Source organism: Dipodomys merriami, unplaced genomic scaffold, assembly GCF_024711535.1.
Source record: "Dipodomys merriami isolate MVZ:Mamm:240054 unplaced genomic scaffold, mDipMer1.0.p SCAF_1, whole genome shotgun sequence".
In the NCBI taxonomy this organism is placed as follows: domain Eukaryota; kingdom Metazoa; phylum Chordata; class Mammalia; order Rodentia; family Heteromyidae; genus Dipodomys; species Dipodomys merriami.
The window spans coordinates 125,845,048-125,863,859 of NW_027202270.1; the positions used below are offsets into that span (position 1 = coordinate 125,845,048).

The following is an 18,812-nucleotide window of genomic DNA, read 5'->3' on the forward strand; positions in this document are numbered from 1 at the left end:
AAAGGAGACATGGCTTCACACTGGGATTTCTGTCCAGCCCACACAAGTGGAGATGGGGAGGCTTTTATTTGTTTCAAGCGAAAAGTGAGAACAGGAATGAGATGAAGTGTGAAAGTGAAAGGCAATACTGAGGACAGGAGGGACAAAAGGGAAGACAACACAGCAGTCAACAAGGCTTAGGGGAGGGGCAGTCCATCATCATGGGGCCCAAGAGCCCAGTACACCCAGGTCTCCTCTGTCAGACTGGAAAAAAGGGAAGCTTTGGACCCCAGAGCACCAAGGTGGGGTGAGAGGGTCCTACCAATGGGCCTGTAGCTAGCACCGTGCAGCCTGCCTGCCTGGAAATGCTGGTGGGAAGCTGTGGTACCCAGTGGGGTGACTTCCCACACCCCACTCATGCCTTGACACCATTAACATATCAACCTGGTCCTCTGAAACCAGGAACACCATGCAGAGGATGGGTCTGTAAGATACCCATGCTAAGCCAGAACACCTTCCAGGTAGGAAAACTATGCACGCATGCCCACAGGCCTTTGGGCATCCAACCAGACACAATTAGACCAACTCCCCAAACCACGAAGTCAAGTTCATACTGGAAGGGATGATAGTATGGCTAGAAGTCATTGTTAGCTGCTGCTTCTCGGTATCCTGGCCCTAGGCTCCCTCATCTTGTGCAGGGCCAGTGGGCTGCTGCTTCTACCCTTGGCTTCTACTTGCCCACATAACAATGAGGTGTCTGGCATGATGGATGTGAGCGGGACATGAGGGTGTGGTGAGGCCATGGAGGGAGCAGACTGGCAGGTAGCCGGGTAGAGGGAAAAACTCTCTGAAGCTAGATCCCCATGTTGTGACCTGACAACCTAGCACAAGGTACCAGGCTTTAGAGACAGCCCCCCCGCCCCCCGCCCGGTCCTGGCCACCTCCACTGAGCAGCCTTCTCTACCTCACCCCGACCTCAGCTAGCATCTCCCTCACCCTGAGGGGGTGGGCAGAGGAGCTGGAAGACAAGCTTGCATGGGTGGGGGGAAGCTGGGGTCATATCAACCAGGCCCCTCTGTCCCTCACAGGAAGTGAGATGCAGTGATAGCATGGATGGTGACTAAGGCCCCAAAGTCCCTGCTTCTGTCTCCCCAGAGGCCTCACAAGCAGGCCAGCCCCAGGGAGCATTGCCTGTGTAAACAGCTCAGAGGAGAGGAGGGGATGCTACATATGAGCAAGAGCTGCAAATAAATTAAAAAGCACCACTATGGCTTGTGCCCAGCCCCGAAGGCCCGAGGCTTGGCCGAGGAGGGGCAAGCACTAGGGGATTACAGCTGGGGACCTACGCCTTCCCACAGACAGCAAGTAGGTGAGCCTCCATCCTGCCTTCTTACTCAAGGGCTCAGAGGAGGGTGCCTGTACATTAGAGTACCCTAGGCCTCCCATGTCCACCAGACTCCAGCTCCTAGCCCCTCTCACGTCTCCTACCCAATACCCTGTCATTTCCCGAAGTTTCCAGAAATGGCTGGGCCCATTAGGCTTCAACAATCAGCCACATCTAGGCCCTGCTTGTTTCAACCTCATGCTTCCCAGTATGAACCATTTCTCCACAGGTGAGCGTGGGAATGTGGGAACCCTACTCCCTGAGGGCTGTATTGGCATAGGGAGTTGCATGCCCCTGGGTCTGGTGGGGGTGTAGTATGGGGCAGGTTAGGCATCACCATAGGGCCCCCTGAGCCCATGAACCAAGGAGGCAAGAAGCCAATCAGCTGGCCTCTCAGTATGCCTCTGGCTGGACCCAGCTGGGCCTGGCTGGTCAAAACCTGCTGCTTTGACAAGCTGCCAGCCCCTGTGCCCTCCCTGGAGAGCATCTGTTCAGCAAAGGCATGCCTGCTCCTCCCTCTCTTCCTTGTTTTTGTCTCCAGGCACCATCCATCTCCTGGCTAGCCCAGCTGTACCATGGCTAGTTCACTCCACCCCTCTGGTGCCCAGCAACTACACGGGGTCTCTGGTTTGTCTGCAAAGAAGATGAACACAGGAAGCTGTCCCCTCCAGGAGTTTCAGCTGCCTCACCCAGCCCTGGGAAACTCAAAACTGTCATACTTCCCACTCAAAGCATTGGGGTGGGGGGTCCTTCTCAGCACAAGCTTTCCACTCCCATGTCACAGACTGGCACTCTGTCACCTATACTGGATTATTAAATTTTTTGAACCAAATGCTAACTTTTAAGAGTTAGACTTCACATACAAAATCAGAAGAAAAAAAACAGTCTGGCTCCCCTAAGCCAGTACTGTGGGCACAGCAGAACAGTGGTAGCTCTTCTACTACCCAGCAGCCCTGCAGCCTTCCTGTGTAGCCCCTACTATTCCTGTAGGCATTCTGAGTTTACAAACCTGGTTCTACTCTTCCCTTATCCAGGCCTCCAGTCCCCTCTACAACATTACTGAGTTGCTCCTTGCTGACCCATAGCCTTTCAGGAAACCAACCGACCAACCCTTCATGGTCACCTCACCTGGCCTTTCCACAATCTGAATTCCAGCTTCCAGAGCCCTGTGCAGTCAGGGAACCCAGCCCTCAGCACAGCCTGTTCCTAAACTACTTCCCACATCCCCTCACACACCCCCAGTTCTCAGACTCTCTCCTTTTTGGAGCCTAGAACCTCCCCTCCCCTTGCCAGTTTCTCTCCACATTATCTTACTCCCTCCATCACATGCCTCATAGGCAGAATGTAGTCAACTCCTGCTATCCGGGCAGCTCTTAGGTAGATACAAGAGCCCCAAGGCCCTGCCAAATGTGACGAGCCATCACTGCCACCCAAGCCTACATAGGCTTTGAAAGCAGGAGAGGTAGTCCTGGGGCACAGGCATCTTGGTCTATCTTGTCTTGAGTTCTTCAGTAAGGGCTGAGGTGTCAGGGGGTAGGGTGGACAATAGACCCCATTTTAAACTTTGTCAGAGGAATGACCCAGGCCTGAGGGTTTCATGCTGTTACCTTAAGCCCAGCCATGGCATCAAGGTCTGCTTTGTCTGCACAACCACGTTGTCCATAGTGCAAATCTGAGCCATCTGCAAAGCCCAGACCCTCTGCAGGGAGCCCCTGAGTTGCTAGAGGCAGAAGCCTCTTCTCCTGTGGTGGCCCAGGTGGCCATGGCCCAGGCTCATACATTCCCTCTGGAGCTGTGGGCGCTCCAGGGCACTCTGGGCCCACAGGCTGGTTCTTGGGCAGATGTAGCTTGCAGCAAGCTCCCTGATTATGGGCCACCCAGACCTTTCTAGGAAGAATACAACCCTGCTTCCAGTTCCCTTGGTCAAGATTTGGCCAGGACAGGCCTAGCTGGAGAAACGAACACCTCCACCCTACCCCACCTTCCCCTACTGACTGGCGGGGTCAGGAAACTTCCCATGGGTCTGTGCATAGGAGCAGTGGCAGGACCAGCAAGCCTTCCCACCCAGCTCCATGGCTCTCAGGTCTCTCAGCTTTGCCCTCCTCAAGCCATTAGCACATCCATTTGTCCTTTTCCCCCAAATACCTTAAACTTCAGTCCTAGAGCTAAAAACTCTGAAGAAAATACTGAATCTTGGCCCAAAGTTAGGGGCTTGGCTCCAATGGGAGGGGAGCAGCCTGAGGGCTGAGCTGCAATGCACCCTGCCTGTAGCCTCTGGCTTTGCCCCATCACCAGCTCCTGCCTCGAGCGAGGCAGGTTCCAGCAGATAGATCCTGGCCTCCAGGAGCAGGACAGGGTCTGGAGTGCTGGCATCCACCTCACACTCGGATCTGGTACCCATTGAGGTCTGGCATGGCTTTGGGCTCTGGAGGCTTCTTCTCACCCGAGGGCCTGCAAGGGGGAAGGGGAAAGCAGGAGGGGAGAGGGTGGTCAGTAGGGAGATGGCAGAGAAGAACAAGTGGTAGCTGCCCCTCCTTGTCTCCCATTTTCCAGGGCAGCAGCAGAGGACAGGAAGCAGTGTGACTCTCAGACTAGCCGGTCTGTTCTCTGAAGTGGGAGTCACGTTGTCTTGTATGCCTCTTGCCTTTTGCATGAGGTTACCTCATTAGGCAGGGAGGGCATGGAGAAAGCTTCCAGTATAAATCTTCCTGAAAGGACTCAGGTCAAGTCAATGGTGGATATTCTGGTGCCAGAGTCTGCTAGGTACCCCTTAATTCAGAGGTAGCCTCTGAATGACAATTACATTTACAGCACAGTAATATACAGGGATGGAATCAGAGCATGAAGCTTGGTATTTTAATGGTTTTTGTTTCCCCCTTGCCATCTACACACAGATAAAAGCTGTGTCCAAGATCACCTACCCAAGCAGCATAGAGCCACGGGTCATGTTCAACCTTAGCAGACAACTGAAGAGCTTGAAGCTTCAAGAGCCTGACCGGTCCCACCTCCCACACAGCCCTCTGCTCCTGCCTCAGACTTGCTGTTTGGACCCTGACAGTCCACACAGGTGAGGAAATGGCACCATGTTACTGTCAAAGGTACCCTCAATCCCAAGTCACTGCCCTCGGGCAGAAATACAAAAGGGAGAAGGATAGGGAGACGTGGCAAAGCCAGAGGAAGAGAGGGAAAGCAGAAAGCCTTTTGCCTCCACACCCACGCCTCCCCAAAGTCCCTCCTTTTACCGTCTCTCACTGCGGCTGTTCCTGCGGTGGGGGCTGGACTGGGCCCTCTGTGGGGAGGAAACATCTTTCTTCCGGTCCTTAGTAGGAGAGGGAGGTCCTGCCCCCTTGCCAATCTAGATGGAAAAAAGAAAGGAAAGTATATTCCAGGGTTGCTCCAGAACCCCCCTGCCCTGCCCTGCCCTGCCCTGCCTTGCTTTACCTTGCCCTGTGGAGAGCCACTAACCCCTGGAGGCTGTCCGAGACAGGGCCCAAGAACCCTAAGGGGACTACTGCCTTGTCTGGGGTTCTTCTTTCCCAGGCACTAAAGCCATCAGGATGGTCCCCACCAGGCCTGAAAGTCATTCAGAAGTGGTGAAGTTGCACACCACTGTCACAAACTGGAAAATGCTTTCAGGAAAAGGCCCATTTACCCAGGCCAGCTAAACATGTGCCTGACAAGGACCTGGCCCATTACTCAGCTCTGAGCCAGGATCCTATCACCTTCAAAATGGCCATGGTTATGTTGAGCCAATCAAAAGTCAGACTAATAGCTCTGTCTCTGATTAAAGGAGAGAGAGAAAAAAGAGAGAGAGAAAAACAAATGAATCATCTTTGATGCAGCATGATCATCTTGCCTTGAGTTTTCAAAACATGGGCTGCAGTGTGGGAGCCAGAGGGAATAACATGGGGAAGAGACCTGAGAATCATAGCACTAGAGCACTAGCCACTGGCTCCAACCTGCTGCCTTCGACATACTAATATTCCCAGCATCAAGAACCAGCACTCAGAGGCACCTCCCTAGTGAAGAGGATCACCCAGGAGCACAGCATACCCCTTTTCTACTTGGTGCTGCATCAGTCCTAGAAGAAGGCTCACCAAGCCTAGGCCTCTGCCTGGACCCCTGCAGGTTCCCATGACAAACCTGATGCCCCTCAGGGGGAGCAGCTCCAGCCCTGTCTGCTCTCACTGCCTATGGCAAAGCCCTAAGCTTCCTACCCTAAAAACAGCTGCCACCAGCCTCTGCCCCCTGCCTGCTGGCTTCTGGGAGCTGTCAGGAGAAGTATGGGGAGGTGAAAGTACGCAAGCTGGCTGTAGCGGTGCCTAGAGGGACAGACCATTCACATCACCTGTTCAGGGGGGACCCAGGGAAAGCCCCAAATTCTGTCAGCTGGAGGGTTCTTAGCACCTTAGCTCAATTGCTGTAGGTACAACAAACTCCCTACCTCCACTACCATGCTCAATGTCCTCCCATGGTCTGACTTCCCTCTTTCTTCTGACCTCTCCTGATTGTTGACTGCAGGGTGTGGGCTGGGGGCTCAAGTCAGGAGGCAACAGGAGGCCGGGTGAAGTTGCTTACCACCTTGCCTGCCATGCTCCCAGATAAGACAAGGTATCAGACCAACCCACCTTGACTCCAAAGTCTCCTGGCCTGAAGCACCAGGGCTTTGTCTTGGCTTCAAGTCCAAGACCTACCACTATGCAAACCCAGCTCACCAGCTTCTTCCTCCATCCCCAGCTGTCCTTGATCTATCCAGCCTAGGACCATCACAGTGAGAGACCTTGCCTGGAGCCCTACCCTGAGTATAAAAAGACACCACTGAGCCCATCGCCCTCCATCCGCACACCACATGGACAGCAAAGTAAGGGCTTGGTGTCGGGTCCCTCTGGGAAGCAGCTCCCTACCCTTGGTCTGCAGAGCCTGACCTTAAGCCGCATATCTCGGGCATGGCGCTCCAGCTCCTTGCGGAAGTCATCTCGGCCCAGCCTCTCCACGTCCAGCACCGAGTGCTTCCACTCGATCTGCTCCACGCTGTGTGGGTCATGGGACACGCACTGGCCCAGCTTCACCTTCTTCAGCACATGCCAGCAGCGGCCATAGGCGGCTTCATAATCCAGCACAAGCTCGCTGAGCGTGCGGAAGGCGGGCGGCTTATACATCAGGTCCTCACGCCGGCTCATGCCCAGGGCCCCATAGCGGCCCCCGAAGTTCACTCCCAGCACGATGTGGCGGAAGTAGTTCCCTGAGAAGTAGGTCTTGAAGCTGATGGGGAAGCGTTCCAGGGTGGGCATGCTGTTGGTGAGGTAACTAGCCAGTCACCCAAGTTAAGGAAAGGGCCAGGAGAGGCACCTGACCAGGACTGGGCCCGTGACACCTTGATTCATGGGACCTGTATAAGCCCTAGGGGTCTCTAGTCCACCGGCATCTAAATACAGAAACTCCATCTTGCTCATCCCCAAATTCCTGCCCTCTTATCAGCCAACCTACTATACAGTAGGTGCTTGATAAAGTGAATTCTGTGGGAACAGGATTTGCCATCATTAGTGGCCACTTGTAGGTGGTCAGTTAGTGATCTCCAAATAATACTATCAAAGGTTCCCCACTCAAGAGGCCGGGCTTTCTAGCGCTCATGAGCAGGGACAAGAGAGGCCTCCGAACACTTCTCCTTTTACCCTTCTCTCTCCTCCTCTCCCTGCTCCTGTCAATCATTCACTTCTCAGTTTCTGGGCCCTTCAGAGACATTCTCAATCATTTTTTTCCTTTTGCACACATGGAATTCCTCACAGATGCAGACAATTCAGTCTCCCCCCCCCTCCAACTCCACTGCCCTTAAATAGAATCAAGCGCCTCACCATAGCTCAGAGGCCTGCAATGGCCAGCGCCACGCCCACTCCAGCCTGTCACACCGCTCATTCTCCCACTTCTCTCCCTCTCCAGCCACCTGGGCCTCACCCCTGAGGGCTCCTCTCCTGCGCAGGCCTCAGGCTTGGCTGGCATCACCCTCACAAGTGCAAGTCTACTGCACTCCTTACAGTGCAATCTGTCTTTTCTTTCTTTGTTTCCTTGCTTTTCCTGGTTCTCCCACTAGAATGTAAGCTTCTTGCAGACAGGGAACTCATGTCTTTTGCCATTTCTCTAGGGTTCAGCACAGAGACAGCACTTAACAGTTACTCTGTAGAACTCCTGCACACATGGGTATGATGGGTTAAAATATGGAAGAGCCACCACTTACAGACATTGTGCCTTCCATGCATGACTAACTTGGGGTCCCAAGACTCTTCTGCAGATACTATCATTACCTTCCCCCCCCACACACACACACCTCCTTTGGCAGAGTAGGGACTCTGAGGCTCAGAGGCAGGATTCCAGCCCAGCTAGTCTGAGCCCAAAGTCAGTGCCCTGAGGCCTACTACCTTCAAGAGCCAAGCTGAAGAATGATGGAAGAGGTGACACTGTTCTAGTTGCATTGGGCACATAAGCGGACATGTAAAATCAAAACCCTTCTCTACAACTATTTGAAGACAATAATCATACATACATACACCTACATAGGCAAGCTGATTTACTGGTACTCACTGAGCCCGGTCCCTTGATATGAAAGAAATACACAGCGCCACCCGGCAGAGGCTCACAATGTTTTGGGACAATGGGGACACTAGAGAGGGTCCCCTCACCCAGAAGGGAACTGCTTCTATTTTCTTGGTGCCCAAAAACTGGCAGGCAACCCCAGAATGGTCTTAAAACCTTGATTTTGCCTATGGCAGGCTGAGCCTGTGTGTACAATGAAGGTCTGGACAGATTAAACTAATAAAAGACACTATAAACAGGGCAACACTGGCAGGGCTCTTGAAAGTGGTTTTGCCCAGTTACAAATAACTGCCATGATGCAGGTAGCACTCAAGACCTCTGTGGGGAGGGAAGCCCGAAGTCTCTGTGTAAACCTAAGCTAAGAATGGGTGGACATGACCCCTTGGATCACAGCCCCTCTGAAAAGCAGGCTCCTTGCCTTTGCCTCCTGGTGCAGGTCCTAGGGACAGATCCCTTGTCCCATTAGGCTCCTCCTCCTCCCCTCTTACCACCCAATAACCTGTGGTCTTCTGAGTTCTGCTCCTGGGTGACTGACAACCTATTCAAAGGCTGGAGCAGGGAACACAGTGGTGGTAATGGGGGAAGGGAGGTAAAAGCTACTGGCCTCAAGTTGGGAAGCCGAGTAATGGGCCCACAGGGATTCATGAGAGTGTTCTGCTTGTATAAGCTTCAATGTGTTATACATAAAAACTGGGGGCTCTGTGGAGGGCAGTCTCTCCTGGGAGCTTGTCTGTTCCCATGGTGACCAATGCTGCTGACTGAGCAACAGGCCTACTTCTGTCCTTCAGACACTGGCTGGGAAACCCTGTGCACATCTTTGCTTTCAAGACTCTATAAACATACGTGTCCTAGATGTGCCACCACTGGGCCTCTCGATTGCTTCTCTCTCTCAAGACTGTTTAGCCCAATTGGACAAAACTGTGTCCACAAGACTCAAAATAGAGCTTCCCGGCAAGCCTGGGAAGGCAGCGAGCCCCTCAGGTCACTTCATTTTGGGGCCATTTCTCCATCCTTTCAGAGACTTCTTCACCCTGGAGAGATTCCTCAACTTGGAGGCTCCTCTGCCTGGAAGAGGCTCCTTCACCTAGGGGCCAAGTGCAGGACTGCATGGGGGGAGTGGGGGAAGGAGAATCCCTGGACCTCCATCAGGCTCCATCCCCTCGCCCTTCCAGAGCAGGAAGCTGAGGCCAGAGGAAGGATACATTCCCAGGATCACGGCTTCCAGGCATTTGATTGGCAGAGCCTCTTTGGTCATTTCCTTGGCCAAGTCCATCAGTCTGTGAGAGAGGAAGAGGGAGATAAATGGAGTCTCATCCCCAGGCTGCTCTCAGTCTAGGCCCAGACTCTCCCTCCTCTCCCCCAAGTCTGGAGCCTGAGGAGGTGAGGCAGGCAGCCAAGGGCCATCAAGAAGGAGACCTACTTCCCATTCCCTTTCCTCTTTTCACCTACTCTTCCCACTCAGGCTGTAGCACAAAGACCTCTGGGGGAGGGGTGCATGAATGGAGGCCAGAACTTGAGCGCCATTGTGCTTACAAGGCAGTGGAGGTGGAGGCAGAGACCTTGGCATTGCTCTTGTCCCCTTTAGAGTAAACTGGACATTTCTCACTCAACCACACTTTAGGAAGAGCTTGCTGATTGATGGCAAGTGCTCCCCATTCAGAGTTGCCTGGTGCCTGCCCAGCCTGCTCCTGAAATTGGAATTCAGGCCATTTCCAGACAGCCAGTCCTCCAGGGCTGGCTCCTCCTTCCTCCCTGAATGCTACCCTCAGCCCTGGGGCTTTGCCCAGGAAGCTGCCTGGACTCTAGCATCTCCTGCCAGATTCTGCAGGACCCCAGCATTCAGCAGCTGCAAAATCAGAGCAAAGCTTGGCAGGGAGGCTGGGTTCCACCCGGGGGCTCTGAAAGGGGGCAATTAGGTAATCATTTAAAGCATCTTTCTTGAGAATGCAAACAGTATACATGGAGAGATGTGAAAATTTCATGCTTTTTTTTTTTTTGCAGGGGGGGGGGTGAGAGGGTGGAGGGGTGGGGACTGGTCCTGGGCTTGAACTCAGAGCCTGGGTGCTATCCCTGAGCTGCGGTTGCTTCTTTTTCTTTTTTTTTTTTTTTTGCCAGTCCTAGGGCTTGAACTCAGGGGCCTGGGCACTATCCCTGAGCTTGTTTTGCTCAAAGCTAGCCCTCTACCACTTGAGCCACAGTGCCACTTCCAGCTTTTCTGTGTATGTAGTATGGAGGAACCCAGGGCTTTATGCATGCTAGGCAAGCATTCTAGCACTAAGCCACATTCTCAGCCCCTTCTTTTTCTTTTTTTTTTTTTTTGCTCAAGGCTAGCACTCTACCACTTGAGCCACAGCTCTACTTCTGGCTTTTTTGGGGGTAGTTTGTTGAAGATAAGAGTCCCACGGACTTTCCTGCCAAGGCTGGCTTCAAACTATGATCTCAGATCTCAATGTCTTGAGTAGCTAGGACTATAGGCATGAGCCACCAGCACCCAGCTCACTTCTGGTTTTTAAGTGATTAGTTAAGTGTCTCATAGACTTTCCTGTCTGGGCTGGCTTCAAACCATGATCCTGAGTGTAGCCTCTTGAGTAGCTAAGATTATAGGCATGAGCTGCTGGCACCTGGTTTACATTAACTTTTAATACCTAGGAGTTTTATGGTTTTGGTTCCTCTGGACAGAGCCCCCAGACTCAGCCTCTGGCTTCCTCTCCTCTCATCCTGGTAGTTCTGCTGTCTATCTGTGACAGATTTTTTTTCTTCTTTATGATATCCTTAGGAACATAGGGTGGTACCTGCCCAAGGGACTTCCTTGATGAGAGGCCCTATCTGCACTCTAAGCTGTTACTTAAAAGCAAACCTCAGAGCACCCCCTTGCCATCCAACCCAGCCTGGGGTTTCTATGAGCCCAGTTGGGAGATAGGCCTCCATACTTACCCTGTCAGAGGTCTGCTCTTCTTAATTTCAAAGAACTGTGTCCCTGTGTGATTGTACCTTTGGGTACTAGTTAAGGGCTTTCTGGTTTGGTCTGAAAGAGGGTATCCTTTCTTTCCTCCTCCTTACCCCTTCCCCACCCTTTCCGCAGACCCTGGAGCCCAGCAGCTTCCCAATGCAGGCTGGGTAAGGATCCTATAGTGTCTGTCACAGGGCAGCTGGGGGGGATGCTCAGGACTGGGGACTCTGCAGGAGGAGAAAGGAGAACACAACATGGAGCTTCTCCTTCCCCTTCTACTTCCCTCTCCTTCCTCCTTTCATCTTTGGCCCTTGTTTTTTTCTTCCTGGCCTCCTTTCCTAGGACAGAATTCTGAGCCAGTCTTTCCCCCAATGGCTAAGAAGCAATGGGAGCAGAGAGAAGACTGGGAATCCAGTTACAGCCAGCCATTCCCCTCATGGCATTTTTAGTCACCTGCTGGCCTTTCCCCACGGGGGACCCATACCCAGTTCTCCCACCTTGAACTCCACCTGTATGAGAGGTAGGGGCCAGGGTGAGTAAATAGGTTCGGGCTGGAGGTCCCCTGCAAGGGGACGCAGGAGACTGGGGACTCATGGAGGCCAGCTCTTTGTAGGATGGCAGCTTCCCTCTTGTGAGGGAAGAGAAAGGCAAGAGTCAGGAGAAAAAATTCCAAGATGTGGAATATAAATGATTCTTTTTCTCCCTTACCTTTATAGTCAGATTTTCAGTAGTCCTAGGGATGAGGGAAAACTGAGGCCATCTCTTCCCTAGCAAGTTGCTCAGTGTCATTTCCCTCTCTTTACCCCAACACAGACACAGACACAGACACACAGACACACACAGACACACACAAACACAGACACACAGAGACAGACAGACAGACAGACAGACAGACAGACAGACAGACACACACACACACACACACACACACACACACACACACACACACACACACACAGAGAACAAGAGGGTCCAGCACTCAGCAGACAAATAATTCCTCTCTGCTCCAGGGAACACAGAGATACAGAGATGGCTGGTAATCGAGTCTCTGGAGTTAGGGAGGGAGGCAGCTCTGCTGATCTCTTTCCAGCCTTGTCTGAAATAAGCCCCACTTAGGCTTTGGGGCCTTCACTCCAACCAGTGGTGGTCATAGCTGTGGACCAGAGGATACTGCAGCTCCCTGATGTAGCGCTGCACAGCTTCCAGGCGCTCGGGGACAGGCGTAGTCGGCTGGAAAGTAGGCACACTTGGTATGGGAATCTGGGGACAGAGAAAGAGCTCTGATCATATGATGTGGGACACATCTTTCTTGTTTTTCTTTAAAAATTACCTTGAAATACTTGTACAAAGGGGTCTTAAGTCAACCTGTGTCAATTTATAAGTACAATGCACCTTGATCCATGTCACCACTGCCATCATTGCCCACCTCCATCTATCCTAACCCACCGTCGTTTCCTAGTTCCATTTTCACACATGTACATTGAGTATTATGACCGTATGTGCCCACCCTTCCTCTCTCCATTTGTCCTCCCCTTCCCCTTCAGTTCCAACTCCCTCCAAGTATTCCATTTTGATGACTTGTCTGTTCACTGTTCAGATGGGTTATACCATGGAACCCTATCCCTTCCTATACCATATTTTTTAGTCTGTTTGGTCATGTATACATGCAAATGGGCATGGTCACTTTGGAGGTCTCATAAAGGCATAGAGGCCTAGGCTTCCTCAACATCTCATTTGCTCACCAGCACCACAGCTCAAATAGTACAGACTACAGGGCAACAAGGCAGTCCTCCCCACCAGAAGGGGTTTCCCAGCACCAAGCCCACAAAGGGAAGACAGAGGATGAGTCAGTAGGCTGTGGCCGCTGAGCTGCTGGGAGTCAGATAGGAAAAGGCAGAACCTCAGCAGTGCCCCAGACATCAGGAAATGTCCAGGAAAGAAGTGGCTATGCAGTTAAGTCAGAGAGGCCCAGGGAGCTGGGAGGTGCACTAGTGAGGGGCCTCTGGGGTTTCAGAACTGACTTCCTGTACAGAAGAACTAGACTCATGGGGACAAGGCCCTTCCCTCCGGGCTCTTCCTGTCTCTAGCACAGCCAGCTGTGAGCTGGCCTCAGACTCTTCACAAGGAGAACAGACCTCACAGGCCACCCCCTGGCCTCCCAAGGCCACATAGCTTTCCTGTATTTGCAGGTATAGGAAGAAGAAAACAAAAGGAGTATCAGAAGCCCCTGTGCAAACTCAGGGTGTATTAGAGAGGCTTTGCGATCCTTCCTTCTTTTCCTTGGTCCTTTCTCCAGTTCTGGAGAGGCCGAGCCTACAAGGCACAGGCTTTGAAATCATGTGGCTGCCAAGAGCTCTGACAGGAAGGGAAGTGGCATACCAGTTATCCCCACACTCTAAGGCCTGGGGTGCTGCTGATGGTGGGGAGCAGGGACAGTATCTAGCAGATATTCTAGCTGGGTGGAAATGCAGAGGGGAAGGGCCCTGGCTCCAGAGGCACAGCTGGATGTAAATGTCCCTTCCTTTGCTTCCCCACCACTTTGGACAGTCCTCTCCTTCCTGTTTGGACAGTCCCCAGCAGCTGATCTCTCCGCCTGGGGAAGCTATTTCCCCTTTTCACATTGCTCCCCTCCTCCAACTGCTGCCAGATATTACAGTCACCAGAAGGAAACAAGCCTCTTCCTCCTGCCCACCCTGTGCCAAATGGACTCCAGAACTCTCCGAAGGCCTGGCTGGCCTCCCCTGTGAGGAGGATATTTGATCGGCAAGGTGGGAATGGTACTACAGGACTTACTGTTTCCTATAAACAACATGGCACATCCACCTGGTCACTTGACCTCAGGTGGCATTCTCTGCATGGCAAGATAATCTCTACTTGCTTGTCAAGTGGGGATCCAGCCACCTGGAGGAATGCGAGGTACCCTCCCAGGGAAAGTTCCAGATTGAGAGGGAGCCTGAGTCCAAGAATCATTTACCCAAGCTCATGAAAAGCCAAGTCAAAACCCAGCTGAGATTCCCAAGGAAGGCTTCAAAGGCCACCATCACTGATACTAAGCTGGAGGGAGCTATCTGGCAAGCTCCTTGAGTCATGTCACCCCATGTAACTTCACCTATCCCCAAATGTTCACTGCAAACAGATTCACCCACGCACATAGTCAAGAAACACTAGGCATCCAGATACCAAGCCAGTTTGGGCCTGGTTATCCGGATGGTCCCCACAAGCCCTACATTCCTACCCCTGAAATGAGGGTCAGGAAAAACTTCCTTGCCTTTTAGTTTTGGTGCCAAGTACTGGGGCTTGAACTTAGGGCCTTCAGCATCACTTGGCTTTTGTTGCTGTTGTTGTTTGTTTGTTTTGCTCAGGGCTGGTGCTTTACCACTGGAGCCACACCTCTACTTCCAGCTTTTTTCTGGTTAATAGGAGATAAGCGGTCTCTCAGACTGGCTTCCAACTGTGATCCTCAGATCTCAGCCTACTGAGTAGCTAGGATTACGGGCATGAGCTACCAGCACCTCACATTTCCTTGCCTTTGAGTGGTGGAATTAAGTGGGTACAGTTAGGGGTGCTCAGGGATGGTTCCACTTCTACTGCCGAGGTCAAGAATATTACGTCCCTTGTTTCAGAAATTGACAGCCATGAGGCCTAGAACCCTCTGAGTTGGAGGAGCTTCTCCATCCAGTGCAATAAGGAGGCCTGGAGAAAGCAAAGCATCTGCAGCTGGATGTGTGGCCAAGAGGCAGGGTGGCCCAGAGATGGGCAGAAAAGATGCAAGCACTGGACACTATGGAATCCCAGCTCTGACTTCATGATGCTCCTGAATTTCCCAGGCCTCAGATGCCCACTTTCTAAAATGGGCATTGTAACAGAATGACATTGAGATGCTGTGTGAAGACACTCAGAACAGGGCCTGGCACAGAGCAAAGACGCGATTCCTGACAACCATCTGGTGTGTACCAAAGATAGGACCCAGACAATGTGACCCTTTCAGAGATATCCCAATTCCCATTCTTCAGGCATCAGTAACCAGACCCACAGTCAGAACTTGAACTAGTGAGCCTGGTTAAGTGGCTGTGAGGCTTGTAAAGGTGATGGCAACCTGCAACACAAAGATTTATATCCAGGAGAGCATGCAGGGCTGCAGGCACTGAGATCCTTCTAGAAACAAGTCATTTACCATATCAGGGTCATCCTTACAGAGGCTCTTTCCCTAAGTGCTTATGGGTTGGTGTGCTGCATGCCTACTCCTTTTGCATTAATAGGCACCTATTAGATGCCCACCTAATGAGGTACGGTATGCATTATATCAACATTTCCTGTCAACCTCCCTCCGTAGCAGGCATTGCCACTGTGCCTATTTGATAGCTGTGGAAAGTGAGAGGCAAGGAGACTGTTATGAAAAAGCAAAGATTTGAACACTGTGGCTCTTACTCCAGAGTGCTCTCCTTTAGTCACACTACCCTGAAACCTCAGGATGCAGCTGACTGCAGACACCTGGCAGGTCACAAACCCAAAAGGCAGGCTGGGAAGATGGGGGATGGGGAGGCGGCTTGTGGCAAAGTAGGGGAAAGAGAATCTCTCTTCAGCCCCAGTTGCCAGCTGCCATGTAGGATTGCAGATTCTCTGTTCCAATTTTGTTTTCTGTAAAGATGCCAGAACCCCGAATCCTTATGTGCGAAATCTTCCAATTTTAACTTATGGCTCATGCAGTCTTTAAAGACATTGTGCAGCCCCAACAAAGCCCTTCTTGGGCTCACCCTAGTACAATCTCTGCAGATGCCTCTGTGCCAGCCCCACCTGCATGGCCACTCAGGGTGGAGACTCTCTACAGCTGGTAGACCGGCATCCAGCCACAGCTGCCCTTCTTGAAAGCCTCCCAGGATCCTTCACACCTCTCAGACCTGAACCTGATTGACTCCTTTCTGCTCTGGAACATGGAAGGAAAGTACCTTCTCCATCTGAGACACTTTTCCAAAGACTTGAGGATGAGAAATTTCAAAATATCCCCAAACTTCTCATGAAATTCCTTCTACCTGACTGGAGTCCTGTCTCCACCCCGTTCCCTCAGTAGTTTTACGCCTTCTTCCATGTCTTTACTGAAACTGAGGACTGAAGATGATCTGAGGGCACATATTTTTCAGTTCCCAGGAGCGATCAGTTTTAGGAAGCCATTCAGACATAAGCAAGATGGCTGGAGAGCTGTCTGCTCAGCCAACTTGCCCATGTGAGACAAGCATGTGGCTTTCGCTTCATTGACACAAATGCTCTCCATGCCATACAGTCTTCCCTCCTTATGAAGGAAGGGAGAAAAAGTAGAATGCTTATAACCAGTATTTGGGGCAGGGAGAGTTTGTCAAGTGCCTTAACACATGATTTCTGATTCCATCTTCCCCACAACCAACCCCATTTTACAGATGAGAGCACTGTGGTTCAAACAGGCTTGCCTAAGGCCACAAAGACAGGCAGGTGAGCCAAACTAACGCACACATCCTTTTTTCCACAATACTTTCTTTTCCAGTTTATCTCAAGGGGGAAAGGAGGAGGAATCAGAGCTGGATCCCAAAATTTATGCTTTAGAGTGTTCAGTACCATGATCATTTAAAGAAAATATTGATCATGATATATGACCATGTATTAACTAAATAAATTATGAATCTAGAGGACAATGATGCAGTCATTTAACATCAACCTACATTTTCCCCTCTGGAAACATTAGACTGCAGCTTAACCTTTAACCTCTGATTCTCCCCACCTCCCCCCACCCCCCAGGGGTCATTTCCTGATAGCTCTAACAGTAACCTGGTGAAAACCAAACAGGTCATTTGCCCCCCTCCGTGTGACACTAACTCCATGTCCCTGCACCCTCCCTTCTCACCAGAGTGCACCGGACCAAGCACTGAGCCCTGATGGGTGTCGAGGGCTGTACATTGAGAACAGTGCCTCCTTAGACATCAACATATTTTTTTTAAAAGCACCCTTTGCCATATAGCACTGTACAGCCCACAGTCTCCAATACACAGTGCTCCTTCTGTGCCAGGCACACAGGAGACCTTGGAGAGACAAAGATGAGTGAGACACAGCCTCTGGCTTCTTCCTTGACAACACAGACACAACCAAAGGATTGCTGCTGAGGAGAGGCTCCAGCTCATGTAGAGAAGTCTCCAACGCTTCTCCAGAGCACTTCTTTTTAATTTTCCTGAACAGAGCTGGAAACCTGAAGGCCAAATACCTGGCATGGAGCCCCAGCCCTGCCACTTACTGCCTGTGGGTGCTTGACTTTCTACTTTGAGCTTTTGTATCCATAAAACAGGGACTTAAACTCCATGTCCTTCAGAGACTTCAGTGAGATAATGCAAGAAAATAGTTTCTCACCCTAGAAAGAGCCCTGTCTCCACAGGCATTCATGATTTCTCTGCTCACAGGTCTCTGTCTTAGCATGTGTCTGTACGCTAGTCCCACCTATAAAATCCCCAGGGTTGGGAAGGGAAGGACCTCCTGGAGACAGGGCCCTGAACCTCATACAACAATCCCAACAGCAGTGGACTGAAAGTTCTGGACTAGGAATGACTGTCTTTATTTCTAAAATGGTAAACCCCACCGGTCATTTCCAACACCATGCATCGGAGGAAGAAGTGTGTGGCTCGCCCCTTTAGCACCAAGGTCACCAACCCCAGGGCTCACCTCCTTCCCCGCCACCCCACCTCACCTTGGGCAGGTCGGAGGCTCCGCGGATCCTCTGCGCCACCTTCTCCCCATCAGGGTGGATCTTGGCCACGTGCTTCCACATCCTCTCCCAGGTGGCCTCATCCACCGGCAGACCACCTCTGTTGATGAAGAAAGGGACACCTCCGTCTCGCAGGTCCTCTTCCCCTTCCTCCGCGGGATCCTCATCTCTCTGGGCTGAAGCCCCTTCACTGGTCTCCAAACGCCGGATCCCGGAGTGGGCAGCGGCGGCAGCAATGGGGACAGCACTACTGCCAGTCCCGATCACCTTCTTCCCCACGGGCATCCCTAAATCCTTGACGGGGGTGGGAGGATGGACCAGAAAAATGGGCGGGAAAAAAAATAGGTGGCTCACAGGAGGCTTCCCACACACCAGCTGCAGCGAGAACACGTGGCCAAACAGGGCGCCGCGCCTTTAAGAAACTAGGGCGTGGCTCCTGTACAATAAAATACTACTCGGTGAGAAAGAAAGAAAATCCGCGCAGCCACCTGAAGAAGTCAGAGCCCGGGGGCTGGGGGCCCGGGGGTCAGCCCGAGAGGCCTGGTGTTGCTGAGAAAACCCCAACTCGGCCGCCCTCACCGAGCACCCCCATTTGGCAGCGAGAACAATGACAGGCAGCAATCTAGGAGAAAAGTCGGAGACCAGACAGCTCAGGCCTGCGACCGTGGAAAGCCAGGGGCCAAGGCACCCGTGTCCACGCCGACGGGGCGTCCTGAATGCCAATTGGTGGGGGGGGGGTGTGGGAAGGACAATCTTCCCGCCCCCCTGCAACACCCTGGCGCGCTCAGCGGCGCGCGCGCCTCGCCGGGGGCCGGTGGGGCGCCGTGAGCTGCGAGTCCCGACCCCACGGCGGCTGGGCGGCCCTGGAGGGCGACTTCTCCAGCCCCACGCCACGGGTCGGGGTGCCGAGGCTCGGGGTGCAGCCGGCGCGGCCCGGGAAGGGGGCGCGCGCGGACTCGTACATTACCCCCCGCCCCCCGCCCGCGGCGGGCTCCCCGCACAAAGTGGGCTTTGTCTGGGCCCCCCTCCCCGGGCTCCCTCGCCCCCCGACGAGCAGCGGCGGGGCCCTCCGAGGGGAAAGGGCGCAGCGGCGGGGTGGGCGCGAGAGGGAGGGGGCGCCGAGGCCCCGCGGGGTCCCCGGGCTCCGCGCGTCTCAGCGGGCGGGCCGCGGGTTCGACGCCGGGGTCCGG

General features: G+C 52.7%; 1 protein-coding gene across 1 annotated transcript; it reads right to left on the bottom strand.

The window, feature by feature from the left end:
- Vash1 (vasohibin 1) lies at window positions 1-18,812 on the bottom strand. The gene is made up of 7 exons (XM_070029204.1): window positions 17,605-18,812; window positions 12,073-12,161; window positions 10,886-10,942; window positions 9,154-9,228; window positions 6,289-6,670; window positions 4,606-4,718; window positions 1-3,814 (listed from the first exon to the last, which is right to left on the bottom strand). The coding sequence occupies exons 1-7, from the start codon at window positions 17,905-17,907 to the stop codon at window positions 3,742-3,744; spliced, it is 1,092 nt and encodes a 363-aa protein (XP_069885305.1). The 5' UTR covers window positions 17,908-18,812; the 3' UTR covers window positions 1-3,741.